The following is a 14,484-nucleotide window of genomic DNA, read 5'->3' as shown; positions in this document are numbered from 1 at the left end:
CGATTTGACGCGAAAACCACATGTCGAGATCCCAGAAATCCTCTTTTTCAATTCTTTTCTTCTTCATCAGAAATTTGTTCAAGAACACCAATGGAAGACCTACACACAACCCATCATTTCACTGCTCGAAATTGGTTTAAAAACCTAGAAAGCAGAGTAACTGCACTGGACGCTTAGGCGTCCAAATTTGGCGCCTAAACGCCAAGCTCTTGGGATTGTTCCTAGCAAACCGGGCGCTTGAGCGTCGGCTGCTTAGTCAACGCCAAAAATATGTGCGCGTGAGTGTTCAAAGGGTGCGTAAAGTCGCCCCCTCTCTGTCGCCCAAACCCGGTGCGTAGGCGTTGGGATCTTGGGGTGCATTGGCTCCATATGCACAACAATCCACCACTTGGAGACAATGACACCCAACACCCATCCTCTGTACATGTACCTCCATATGAATCACTTTCATAATCACGTACCATGGTCACGTGTCGTGGTGTGGCTCACCCCCAGTTTCAAAATTTTATGAAACCCAACTGAAGCTAAGCACAGCTTCAATTTCTCAACAATTATCACTTTCGTCAACATATCCATGGGATTTTCATCTGTACATATCTTTTCAGAAATAAGTGTCAATCTTCTAGAAAAGATCGAATGAAATGATACCTGAGCTGGATGTGTTTCATCCTGACATGAAAATCAACGTTCGTAGCAAGATGAATCCCATCATATTATCACTGTTTAGTTTTTCAGTCCCCTGCTACTTGCCCAATTTTGCCATAAAACTCCGTAGTCAAACCATCTCCATGCTAGCATCAGTAATAACAACATATTCGACCTCCGTAATAGAAAGTGCAACGATCTTCAGCAACCTGGAAACCCAACTCACTGTTGTGCTCCCCAATGTGAAGATATACCCCATTATACTTCTATTGTCCACATCTCCTGCCATACCTGAATTTACGAATCTCTCTAGACTGATCCTTGCACTTCCATAGCAAAGTGTTCTGCTGACTGCTCCTCTCCAATATTTGAGAATCCACTTTACCGCCTCTCAATAAATGTACCTGCTGACTATTTCAACTGCATATGCAATATTTTATCTGATACAAATCATCACATCAAACTTCCAATTGTTGAAGTATACAGAATTCTCTTCATTTGTGCTTGCTCTACTTCAGAATTACATGTTGAACCTCTATAAGATCTTTTTAACATACTCTGTTTGAGACAACTTTAGTGTTCTTGCACTACTGTCCCTATTGATTCATCCCGATGATCTTTCTGGTTGGACCTAAATCTTTCATCTCGAACTCACTTGATAGCTGATACTTCAAGTCCCTAATTTTTTTTTTATTTTTTTCCCATAGAATCAACATGTCATATACATGCAAAAGAAGCAAAATATTTACTAAAGTGTTTGATGAAGCAACAGTGGTCTATCTGACACTTCAAGTACCCATTGTCTAATATGAACCTGCAAACCTCCTGTACCACATTCTTGGGGTCTGCTTCAAGCCATAGAGGCTCTTCTTCAATATGCAGACCAAACCTTCTGTGTCTGACACCTTGTAAACTTATGGTTGCACCATGTACAGTTCCTCTTCCAGATCTTCATATAAGAAAATTGTCTTTACATACATCTGCTCCAGATGTAGACCTTTCATTGCTACCAGATTCAGCACAACCCTTACAGTCGTCATCTTCACCACTAGTTAGAAGATCTCTTTATAAATCACTCTTTCGTTCTGCTGGAAACCCTTCACAAGTCTTGTCTTGTAGCGTTTGCTATCATCTAACTTGCTATCATCTAACTTCTCTTTCAGCATGTAGACTCACTTGTTATGCAGTGCTCTTTTGCCTTTTGGTAGTACCGTCAAATTCCATGTCGGATTTGACTCCAAAGATTGCATTTTTTCATCCATGGAGAGCTCCCACTCCCTTGAATCTTCAACTTGAGTGTCCCTATAAAAGCACTCTGGTTCACCACTATCAGTTAGTAACAAATAGTGATACCTTTGTATGGGTTGCTTCACTTTGCTGGATCTTCTAAATTCTATAGCAGGTGTTTGAGGAACTTTCAGTGCTCCTTCTGGTTGAACACTTCTTTTTTATCCAACCTCATGATCACCAGTTTCATCTATCTCCACATATCTAGAATTTTCAGAAATAGCTGACGGACTGTCATGAGTTCTAACTCTGTCCTTGTAAATCTCCATTTCGTTGAAAGTGACATCGCTACTACCGATGAATTTCTGATTCTGATAATCTCAGAATTTGTATCCAAACTCATCTGAGTCATATCCAATGAAGGTGTACTTGACAGATTTCGAGTCAAGCTTGCTTCTAAAACCTGCATCAACATGTACATCTGCAGAAGACCCAAACTCTTAAATGAGATAGACCTACCTTTTTGTAACTTCAGGCTTTCAGGTAAGCCTTCCTCCAAAGATACTGACGGACTACGATTAATCAAATAAACTGCAGTGATAACTGCTTCAACTCAAAACTGTTTGACAAACATGCATGCAACCTCATGCTTCTAACACGTTCTGTGATTGTTCTATTCATGCGCTCAACTAGATCATTTTGTTGTGGTGTCCTTGGGACAGTAAGCTTCCTGAACTTCTGATCACGGTATTCACCTCCATCATCTAATCTGAGACACTTCAACTTCAAGTCTGTCTTATTTTCTATCATAGTCTTTCATTTCTTAAAGACTTCAAATACATCTGATTTTGCCTTAAGAAATAAACCCATATCTTTCTCATGTGATCGCCAATGAATGTGACAAAATAGCGAGAACCTCTAATGGACTAAACTGGAGTAGGACCCCATACATCAGTATGCACTAACTCAAGTTTCTTTGATTTCACCACTGACACGCCCTTGGAGAAATAAACTTTGTTATGTTTTCCATAAATATAGTCTTCATAGAAATACAATTTAACTGATTTCAAACCTTGAAGTTTATTTTTAGAAAGTAGAGACTTCATACATTTTTCACTCATATAGTCAAGCCTACGGTGACACAGACCTGCATCCACCCTGGTTTCAGTCACATCAATGAAATCAATCATTTCATTAAACAAATAAAGGTTGTCTTCAATGTTCCTCCGAGCAATCACTAATGCCCCCTGATCACCTTTCATGAATCACTTATGAAAGTTGACACGAGTCCTAACTTGCCAGCTGACTCATAGGGGATGAGATTTCTCTTCAAACTAGGAACATGACTGACTTCATTAAGCTTACAGATCGTTTCATTCAACAACTTGATATCAATATCACCCTTTTCTATTATAGTGCGAGCCTTATTATCTCTCAAATAAACTTTCCTAGATCACTTTGAGTTTTGTTTTTGAATACGTCTTTATTGGGGCAAGCATGAAAGGGGCACCTGAATCCACTATCCATGATTCAGTGCTGATTAGGGATAACACTAGGAGTTATTTTAGATGTTACCTGTGGAGACATTACCAGAGAAACTACTTTCTTGTACTCCACCACTAGCTTTTCTTGAAGCTTTTCAGTTCTTTTTGAAATGCCCTTCTTATCGCATATCCAACATTCTCCTCTGTTTGACTTGGACTTTCCTTTCTTGGATTTGGATTTGCTGCTGCCTGTATTCCTGCCCAGATTCACTTCTCTGTTATCACCATTCAACGTAGAACCTGAAGATTCACGATTCATTGTTTTTGTACAAACTTCTTCATTCTACATCAGACCCACAATATCATCGAAGTTCAACATCGAAGTCCCTGAAGAATTGCTCACCTCCGTTGCCAAACCATCTTGACTTTCTAGTAAAGAAGATAGTATAACCAGTGTTCTGATCTCATCATCAAACTTCATCCTCGCATATCACAACTAGCTCGTCACTGTGTTGATGTTATTGAGATGCTCTGTCACTGAACCGCCTTCCACCATCTTCATGTTGAAAAATTTCTGCATCAGAAAAATCTTATTAGAAACAAAAGATTTTTCGTACTTCTTAGCCAATGCCGCCATGAGATCCACTGTAGTTTTCTCATTCATAATGTTGAATGGAACAGATTAGGAAAGTGTTAACCTGATCAAACTTAGTGTCGTTTAATCCCACACTTTTCATTTCTCCATAGGCATAGACTCAGGCTTTTTTATGATTCCTTGTAGTGGAAAGTACAATTTTTTTCTGATACAGTAAATCCTCCACCTGCATCTTCTAGAAAGCGAAGTTCATCCCATTGAATTTCTTCACTTTGAACCTTGCTTCTTTGACCATTGCTTCCACTCAAATCAAGCCCTCCTCTGATACTAGTTTTGTTGAGAATCCTCTAAACAATTCTCAATGGCACAACGGAATAGGATCACGGGATTCGAGAATACTGGAGAAACAAATTTAAGCATAGAAGTAAAATCAAAACAACCAAAAAAACATTCGAGAATTTACGTGGGAAAACCCAAGAACTGGAAAAACTATGGAGTCATACCGCCATAAATTCACTATGAAAATTAGTTAGTTTTATAAAGAACTCACATAGGTTTCTTCTCCCCACTCAAACGAAGAAATTTACAGGACGCTCTACAATCTTTCCTTTCGATCCTACGCGAAAAGAACATGCCAAGATTCTATAAATCTTGATCTCTAACTCTTTTCTCCTTCATTAGGAACTTGTTGAATAACATCGAAGGAAAACCTACACGCAAAGCATCATTACACTGCTCAAAATTGATTTAAAAACCTAGAAAGCGGAGAAATTGCACTGGCGCTTAGGCGCCAAGTTTGGGCGCCTAAGCGCCAAGCTCTTGGGATCACACCTAGCAAGCCGGGTGCTTGAGTACCCAAGGCCGGCGCTTAAGCATCGACTGCTTTGTCTGCGCAAAAAATGGGCGCTTGAGCGCCCAAAGGAAGCGCAAAGGCTCCCCTTTTCTGTAAACGCCCATGGGCGCTTTGGCTTTATATTCAGAAAAAAACTTTCATCATTTGGCGCCACTATTGATAATTGTAAACGCTCCACATCTTTAATCAGTTCTTCTTGCTATGTAATTACCCAGTTAGCACTGTCACTTTCCTTCCTGCTTAGCGTATTTGCTACAACATTTGCTTTCTCTAGGTGATATTGTCTATCCCGATCATAATCCTTGATAGCTGCAGTGATCTCCTTTGCCTCAAATTCAGCTCTCTTCGTGTGAAAATATACTTCAAACTTTAGTGATCAGTGAACACTTTACACCTGACACCATACAAATAATGCTCACATATCTTCCAAGCAAATACAACTGCTGCAAGTTTCAAATCATGTGTCGGATAATTTTTCTCATGACTCTTCAATTGTCTAGAGACATAAGCAATTACATTCCCATATTGCATAAGAACACACCCAAGTCCTCTTAAAAATGCATCACTATAGAATTGGAAGCCTTCTACTCCTGAGGGGATAGTTAAAACTGGAGTTGTCATCAAACACATCATCAAATTTTGGAAAGCTTCCTCAAAGCGATACGTCCATTCAAATTTCGCCGCCTTCTGAGTCTATGTGGACAAAGACATTGCGATTTGCAAGAACCCTTCAACGAATCTCCTGTAATAACCAGCTAGACCCAAGAAACTTCGAACTTCTGTAACAGTGGTTGGTTTGGGCCAATCAGTTATAGCTTTAACCTTAATCTGATCCACTGTGATACCTTCACTACTAATGATACTCCCCAAAAATGCTATGCTCCTCAACTAGAAATCACACTTTGACAACTTAGAATAAAATTGGTTCTTTAGCGTCTACAGAACAGTATGAAGATGATCTGCATGATGAATCTCATCACTGTAATAGATTAATGTCATCGATGAAGACTATCACAAATCTATCCAAAAATGGTTTGAATATTCTGTTGATCAGGTCCATAAAGATTGTAGGTATGTTTGACAACCCAAAAGGCATTACAACAAATTCATGATGCCTATATCTGGTGTTGAAAGCTGTTTTTGTGATATCATCTTATTTAATTCTCAATTGGTGATAACCTGAGCGCAGATCAATCCTGAAAAACACCGAAGCTCCTTCTAACTGATCAAAAGATCATCGATCCTTGACAAAGGATACTTGTTCTTGATTGTGAGCTTGTTTAATTCTCAGTAATAATGCATAGCCTTAAACTCCCTTCTTTTTTCTTAATAAAAAGCACTAGAGCTCTCCAATAGGAAGTGCTTGGCCTGATGAACCCCTTCTCCAATAAGTTCTGTAGTGGATCTTCAACTCTTGAAGCTCCTTGATTGTCATTCTATAAGGTGCTTTCGCCACTGGTTTTGCACGTGGTATTAAATCGATTGAAAAATCTCTCTTTTCTTGGAGACAAACCTGAAAAATCATCTAAGAAGACTTCTGGATACTCCTTCACCATCAGCGGCGTATCCTTTAACTTCTTTGGTTCTTTCATAATATCGATGAATTGAGCTAAAAAGCCTTGATACCCTCTTGCTAACAATTTGCATGTATTTAAATTGGATATCATCATAGACATGATTTCTCAATTACCCACAAACTTGAATTATTTTTTTTTCCAGGGATGCTTAATTTAACTATCTTTTTAGAGCAATCAATATTTGTGAAATGATTGGATAACCAATCCATCCTTAGAATCACTTCGAACTCGGTAAGTGGCAGTACTACCAAATTCGCCTTGAAGCTTCTATCGCAGATGGTCAGATTCACACAACAGCTTCCATCAGCCATTATGCGAGACCCATTAGGTAGAAGAACTTAAGGCATCGAGCATTCTAAAAGCTTCCAATCCTTCAGACTTCACAAACTCTTCAGAGAAAAATGAATGAGATGCTCCAGTATCAAATAAGGTTCAGACCAAATTGTTTTGAATAAATATAAAACCCATACTAAGCAAAAAATGAGTCTCGCAATATAAATAAAGATTTGACAAATCTGTTAAAATAAATAAATACCTGTAATGACGTCAGATGAATCCTTTGCTTTCTGTCGAGTCAGTGCATATACTCGTGGCTGCACATTCTGACGGGTTTGACTCAGAGCTGAAGCTGATCCTGCCGACTCCACTGTCCTCCGCTTTCCAAAAGTCCTCTAAGTAGGCAGAACACTAGCCCTGACATCAACCTGAGGTCTCTGTCCTAAGGTAGGGCATGACCTCGCCATATTCCAGGCTGATGGCACCAGAAACATGTGTTGGTGCCCGACAAACACTCTTCTCTATGTCCCTTCCACACTTGGCACAAGTAATCATACTGCTGCTACTACTGCCAGTTCCACTACTAGCTTCGTTGCGACTGGGTCGAGACTTCTTCATACTAGACTGTCTAGATTGGGTGGTATGTCCCGATCTTGGTTTGTCATCTCATCTTCCTCTTTTGAAAATCTCTACGCCTCTGCGTAGCCATTAAATCAATCTCTATCCTCTTCGCTCTCTCCACAAGAACTGAGTAATGCTCAATGTCAACAGGAATTAAAGGCTATCGAATGACATCCTTCAATCTAGTGAGAAATCGGTGACACTTTTCTTCGGCATTTGGGATCAACTGAGGCGCATAGCTGGATAACATCATAGATTCAGCCTCATATTGCATAAGGGATTGGTCGTCCTACACTAGTCTGATGAACCGATCCTGCATCTGACTCCTGGCTGAAAGGGGAATGAACTAATCACAAAAAATCTTCACAAAGTCCTCCCGCTATATTTGACTTTTGGGTCGTCCGCCAAACTTCTGTTGAAGTTGGCCCTGCCACCACCTCTCAACTCCCACTTTCAAAGCAAAAGTAGCTAATGTGACCTTCTTCTCTTGAGGACATGAAAAACCCTCAATGATTTTTTCTACCTCAACAACCAGTTCTCCGCTTCAATTGACCCTCCTGCTCTTGAGAATAGTGGTGGTCGCATGTCCTGGAACAACTTCAGATTTTTATCTAGCTGAGCTGGCCACTTCCACTAGCCTGGGTTTGAGAACTCTGAATAAGTCGTGTAACCACGACCATCATCTGAGTAAGCGCTTTCATAGAGACGCTAGCACCACTAGATGGAGTATCAGTATGTGTTAGAGTCATTTGATCCTGATAATTAACACTCTTACATCTCTATCATTTTTATTTGTAACCTCCGGATCGAAATCAATTGTCATGAGAAAACATAATTTTAAATTATTAACATAAACATTTAATCACTTTTTTTAACTATCTTAATAAATATTACTGTTTTTCCTAATTGCTCTTTTATGATCACTTCTTTACTATCTCTAACTGGGCTCTAATACCACTTTTGTCACGACCTGACCCGATGAGCTTGGAAATCCCAGGGCGGCAGCTAACGATCGGATGGAGAAAATCTATCTAACAGTTTTATTTCATCACAAAAATAAAATCCAGATTACAAAAGAGTCATTCTAATTCATAAAATATATTCTTACAATTGATTGTTCATATTTAAAAGTTTACACTTAAATAAAAAATGAACTAAATTACAATACTTGTGAGCTTGCGCTCCACGATGTTTGTATACATGTTTCCTAGAGTACATCTAATCTACAACCAGTTTTCCTGTAAAAATGTTAACAACTATGGTTTGAGTTAAAACCAGTCATTAGGTAAATGTTCTTAATTACAATAATTCTCATTTTTAAATATCTTTGTAAAAGTGTGATGACAGTAAAAACTGTGCAGTAAAAGAGAGCAATAAATAAAACAAATTTCATTTCCCTTCATTTATTTAGGTTACACTTCATAATTGAGAGTCGTCGTTTAAACGTTACTTTATAAAAATACAAGTTTAATTTTTTTCAATCCACCATAAAGGTAGGCAGTCATTTCCATCTCTATTTCCATTTTAATTTTCATTTTCATTTTCATTTCGTGCACGGGTAAAATGCATTCCCCTACTAGTACCATCTAGGGGTGACTCTCATATGCATGCATATATCATATTTTATTCATTTTATCTTGCATTTAAACTTTAAAAGAAAACTTGCATTCAATATTTAAAAAGAAGCATTGCATTTTAAAAGAAATAAAAGTTGGAATAGTAAAAACATGCATAAATAAATGGAACTATTGCAAAATAAAAATATATTATCCACCTCAACAGTATCGTGCACTCCTCACACATGCAGAGCTCTCACACTCAAGCTTTTGTAATCCCCTTTTCTTCCTCGCTCAGTTCTCGGTCGAGGCTCAAACATCCGCTCAAGCCCCTCCTTCACCTCCTCCTTCACCTCCTTCCTCTGCAACCCACACAAGTTGGATGGCTTGCCTCCTCCTTTCTTGATGAGTTGCATGAGAGGGAGAACCCCCCACCTCCTTCCTCTTCCAGCTCTCGATCGAGCTTCCAACAAGCCGCACAAGCTCTTATTTCCCTTCTACGGCTCGGTTAGGGACGATTGCCTCTCCCTCCCTCTTCTTTGCTCGGGTAGGGCTGCTCTAGCCGTCTACATGCATAAAAATGCCGCACGAGCTCCCTCCTCCTATCTCTTTGGCTTAATTACAGGTAACCTCCTCCTTCTCCTTCTTCCTCTTCCCCAAACACTTCATTCGTCACCTTTTCTTCTTCCTCTACCTCACTCTCTCGCTCTCACTTTCCCCCCGTCTCTCTTGTACTCTCCTTCACTCTTTGTGTGCGTGAGTTCGAATGAAATAAGACGGGAAAAATCCTCATCTTAACGCTCCCATGAGCGAAAAAATATTGTCAATCATCGGTGGCCACGTCGCCCACCGCTAATTAATGTGTATGGCGACGTGGCCGCCAGTGATTGATTGTCCACGTGCAGTGTCTGGACAAAATATTTTCTCAGCCATCAACGGTGCGATCTCACTCAAAGGAGACCTCATTTCCTACAATATATTTTTTTTCAGATAATAATAATAATCATTATTATTATTTTATATTCTTATTATTACAGAAATATACTAAATAAATTAAATTTAAATGACTTGAATGATATAATTTATATTGCAAAACAATTTCTTTTACTTTGGAAAAAGATTTGTTCATAATTTTTCTTACTATTATTTTGTTGTCTAGCAAAATATAAATATATATTTTATAATACATGAAAGGATCTTACATTCCACAAAAGTATATTTACATCCTGATTTAAAATTTATAAATATGATTTTTTTAAATCAAATATTTATTTTTTTTTGTTACTAATGTTTCAGTTGTTTGTTTTCACTAAAAACAATTTATGTGTTTTTGTTTTTGAATTATAAAATAACCCTAATATATTTTTCCAATTATGATTTTAAGCAAATACTCAAAATTTTCGTTAATATGATAATTCTTAAAATTTTCGTTAAGATTCAAGAATGGTTCAAGTAAGATTTTAGTAATGTTCTTGCAAGATTGAGGACCGTTGAGCAAGATTTGGGCAATGTTCGAACATAATTCGAAAAAGTTATAGTACTGTAGAATTGATCATTTAGAATTTGCTCTCTTTTTATTAGCTGTGGATGATGAAATTTTTATGGTGAAAATTGCTAGTTTTATGGATTTGGCTTTCCTGCTCCTCCTTGCCCTTTTAAACCAATTTCTTTAGGCAATGAGCCTAAACAGGTAGTCCAATCATGCATGAGGAATAGTTTCATCTAAACTAAATTTTTATGTATATTTCTCAAATTATATTTATATATATATGAGTCAAGTTTGTGCTGCAAGCCTTGGCCTGTTGGTGGTGGGGTCACTGTAGGTCCCCTCAGGTCAAGGTTTCGATCGCACCATAGTGCGAGGGCTCTGAAATCTTAGGCACATGGCGCGGGTTCTCATCATGGGACCAAAAAGCGCATGAGAAATCGATATTTGGGCCCCTGCCAAATATCAATTTCCTTTTTTAATATATACATATATATATATACATATATAGATATATATATGTATATATATATATGTATTATATATATATATATGTATGAGTCAAGTTTAAGGTCATACTAAAATGAAAAATTTTGATTTGGAAGCTGGGTCAAATTCGCTGTCATCTTTATATCAATCAACCCCAGTTAAATGCAAGATGCATGGAAGATCAAATTATAGGCAAATCTTGTTCCACTCGCTTGCTTTTCTGTGCTAGTCATTCTACAAGAAACTTTGGACTAGTTACGCTAACTATGATGGATCTACACAGATGTCCTGCGGAGGAACCCATTCTGTTGCATTGACTCGTGATGGGAGAATGTTTTCGGTGAGTTTTATATTTCTAGCATTTCCCACATGGCTTAGAAATTATAAATTTAACCATCGTTTGGTATATATGAAGCTTTGTTGATCTGTAGCAAACTTTATGTTTGGCACCAGCCAGGCTTGGGAACACTTTCAGAAGAATTAAAAGAAGGGGCATTTACTTGCTTACCACCCAATTCTTCTGTATTTAGATACCTAACTCCTGAATTATAAATTTTACATTTATATTACCCAAATATGTCATATTACATAAAAAATATCACTATTTTAACTTTTACAATGTGAAATACGTCTTTTATGCATAGGTAAGGTATCATATATGTGAAAAATTGAAGTTTAGGGGCCATCTAAGTCAATAGTTAGGAATTAAGTGGTATGTTTGTATATCTTGCTACAAAAAGGGAACTTTACAGACATCATATAATTCTTATGTATTTATATGCCTAACACCCAAAGTTTGATATTTACATTGATAACATATTGGTGTTGTAAAAATGTGCATAAAAACGTGTATTTAACTTTTAAAAATATCATGATTGTGATATTTTTGATCTGATATTAGATATGTAAATAAATAGAAATTTTGTTGAGTGTATGTAAATCCTCCCCAACCCCCACCCCAAAAAAAAAAGGCATTTGGCATTTCATCGGTACAAAATAAATAAAAAATTCTCCCATGGTAGTCTTTATTATTGGTTTGTAAGATTTTTGAACTACAGATGGAATCGGGATGAATTTAAGCACATTAAGTGCTTTATTCTTCATGCATCAAATACTACAATATCTCTAATCATGTTTCACAGCACAACAACAACAACAAAGCCTTAATCCCACTACGTGGGGTCGGCTACATGAATCATTTTTCTCCATTGTGTCCTATTTAGTGTCATATTTTCATGTTTCACAGCACATGAAAAAAAAAATGTTTCTAATTTCCAAACTCCGATCTCCATTAATTTCGATACCTTCAACTAATTTATCATCCTTTTTTTCTTTAGTTTGGGCGTGGAGACCATGGCCGACTGGGATATGGCCGTAAGGTTACCACCGGTCACCCCATGGAAGTACCGATAAACCTACCCCCTCCCGAATGCAGCGGCGACAGCAATGGCCGATGGTTCGTGAAGCTTGTCGCCGGCGGCGGACGCCACACTCTAGCCATAGCAACTTGGATTAACGAACAAGAACAAGACGAACAAACCATCTCTGGTTGAGAAAAATCACTCTTAGAATCTCAATGTTTTCATCACATGTTTTATCAGTTTTTGTAAGGTTATCAGTTATATCCAAAGATATCAAGCATTTTAGACTGCTTATGTCTTTCATGAATTAATGAATTTGGTATAAGATTGTTTTATTTATCAATAAGGTTGGGCTTTTTTCAAGAGTTTCAGACAATTGTTCTTGTCTGCTGCACATTTCAGCACTGCTCAGCTTCAGTATGGCTTAGAAAATTTGCAATTGAATGACAGTATAAGGAAGTTTAGAAGAGGCTACATATATAACCCCCAATTCCTATATTTTACATATTTAAAACATATACTTTGCTTTTAAAGCGTTTATGCCACCTAAATCTTTCATATACCATCAAAATAACATCATTTTAACTTTTAAAATATGAAATACTTATTTTCATGCACATATAAGGTGATAAATATATAAAAATTGAAGTTTAGGTGTCGATATGTAAATACATAGGAATTGAGTGGTATACACGTGAATCTTCCTTCCCAACGGTCTTCTTTCTAACAGCATCAGTGTGAATGCAAAATTTCATTATGTGGTCTTCAGAAAAGCTCTGTTAATGGAGTTGCAGGCTGTTGAAATTTCAGTGGTGGACAACTTTGACTTGTGTTATGAGGTCATCAATGGTCTAATCCAATCAGTTCTGAATAAGGCTACAAAATTTTGGCTTGGCAGAAAGGGCTTCAAATCTTGTTCGTCTAAATTCAATCTTTCGTATCATATATATATATATATATATATATAGATGATACAAGCTCCGATCATCTCTCATGCGCCTATAATTCGGGTGCCACACCTTACACAGGGAGAATCAACCCCTAGACCAGAGGTGACTTGCAACTGACAAGCAGATGCCCGACCAACTGATTTGAGTACGCTGCGCAAACTTTGCTAATATATTATTATAATAAAGACCTAATTCCTCATTTTTCCTAGACCGTTATGGTACAGGACCATACATGAATAATAGCTTAACAAAAGTCAGAATTTTAGATTGATAAAGGTATAATTTTGCGATGAAAATGTTTGGCATTTCTTATGGCTAGTCAATTTGTGGAGATTATGAAGAAAAGTCAGGTCAAAAGAATCATCCCTATATTTGTTTTCCTTTATTCTAAAGATGAATGTTAAGGGTTATTAACTGCCCCTCTTCACCAAAGTACAAATGCTAGAAGTTCACCATTTGATTGATCCTCCATGGAGAGATGAGGTTAAAATGTAAGAAATTTTGGTGTGAGAATTTGTTAAATAAGTATTTGTTTGGTTGTTCAAGTTTGGCAGAGAAATTTATTTTTTCAAATATTAATGGAAAATATGATGAGTTATGACCTCATTCTGATGATGATATTCATCAAGCCAAATCTTGGTTAATAAATAATCTATTTTGTGATAATCAACCTATATTCTCCTCTAAGAATTTTTTATTCGAAAGGTAAAGCTCTAACCATCATTTCATGATGGATTTGTAGGTACGTTACGTTTATGAAGCACTTATGCTCATTATGTGCACCATTGAATTCAGATTTGTCAGAGGGACACATTTAAGGAATAGAGTACTTGAGATCGAAAGAGAGAGTGGGTGAGAGAGATAGCACAGCGTTGACCCATAACATTGCATAACCCTTATTCATGAAAGGGATCATCTATTTATAGGGATCCATTATTATACAATTACATATTGTACCCTTGAGATTCGTAGATACGGTATTTCAGGCTATTTATAAATATTGCTATTGGGTTCCTTGGATGGGCGGGGCGGTCATTGGGCTGGGCGGCCATCAAGCCGAGCGGTTATCAAGCAAGGCGGTAGTGAGGTCAGTCATATGTCCATGCGGTTGCTCGTTGAGGGTAGGGGTGTAAACGAACAAAACATGAGCGAACAAAGCTCATGTTTGTATTTGGTTCGTTTGAAATTAAATCTGTTTGAAGACTCATGTTCGAAATTGTTTATGAAATGTGTGTTCTTGTTCGGTTCGATTTTTATGAATTTAATTCGAATTACTCGTGTTCGGTTCGAAATGAGATAAAAAAATTTTTAAAAAAATAAATTTAATTATTTGTTAAAAAATTATCAAAAAAATGGTGGAGATC

The 14,484-nt window shown here is 37.4% G+C and overlaps 1 protein-coding gene across 1 annotated transcript in view; it reads left to right on the top strand.

The window, feature by feature from the left end:
- LOC110028558 (ultraviolet-B receptor UVR8-like) overlaps positions 1-12,538 on the top strand; it is a 30,548-nt gene extending 18,010 nt beyond the window's left edge. The window contains exons 10-11 of the mRNA XM_020730458.1: positions 11,093-11,149; positions 12,147-12,538. Coding sequence (XP_020586117.1) covers positions 11,093-11,149; positions 12,147-12,362 — 273 coding nt within the window. The 3' untranslated portion in view covers positions 12,363-12,538. The remainder of the gene's footprint in view (positions 1-11,092; positions 11,150-12,146) is intronic.
- Positions 12,539-14,484: the final 1,946 nt, after the last annotated feature.

The sequence above is a fragment of the Phalaenopsis equestris genome, unplaced genomic scaffold, assembly GCF_001263595.1.
Source record: "Phalaenopsis equestris unplaced genomic scaffold, ASM126359v1 Scaffold000513, whole genome shotgun sequence".
Taxonomy (NCBI): Eukaryota; Viridiplantae; Streptophyta; class Magnoliopsida; order Asparagales; family Orchidaceae; genus Phalaenopsis; species Phalaenopsis equestris.
This window is presented reverse-complemented; position numbering and strand designations above follow the sequence as displayed.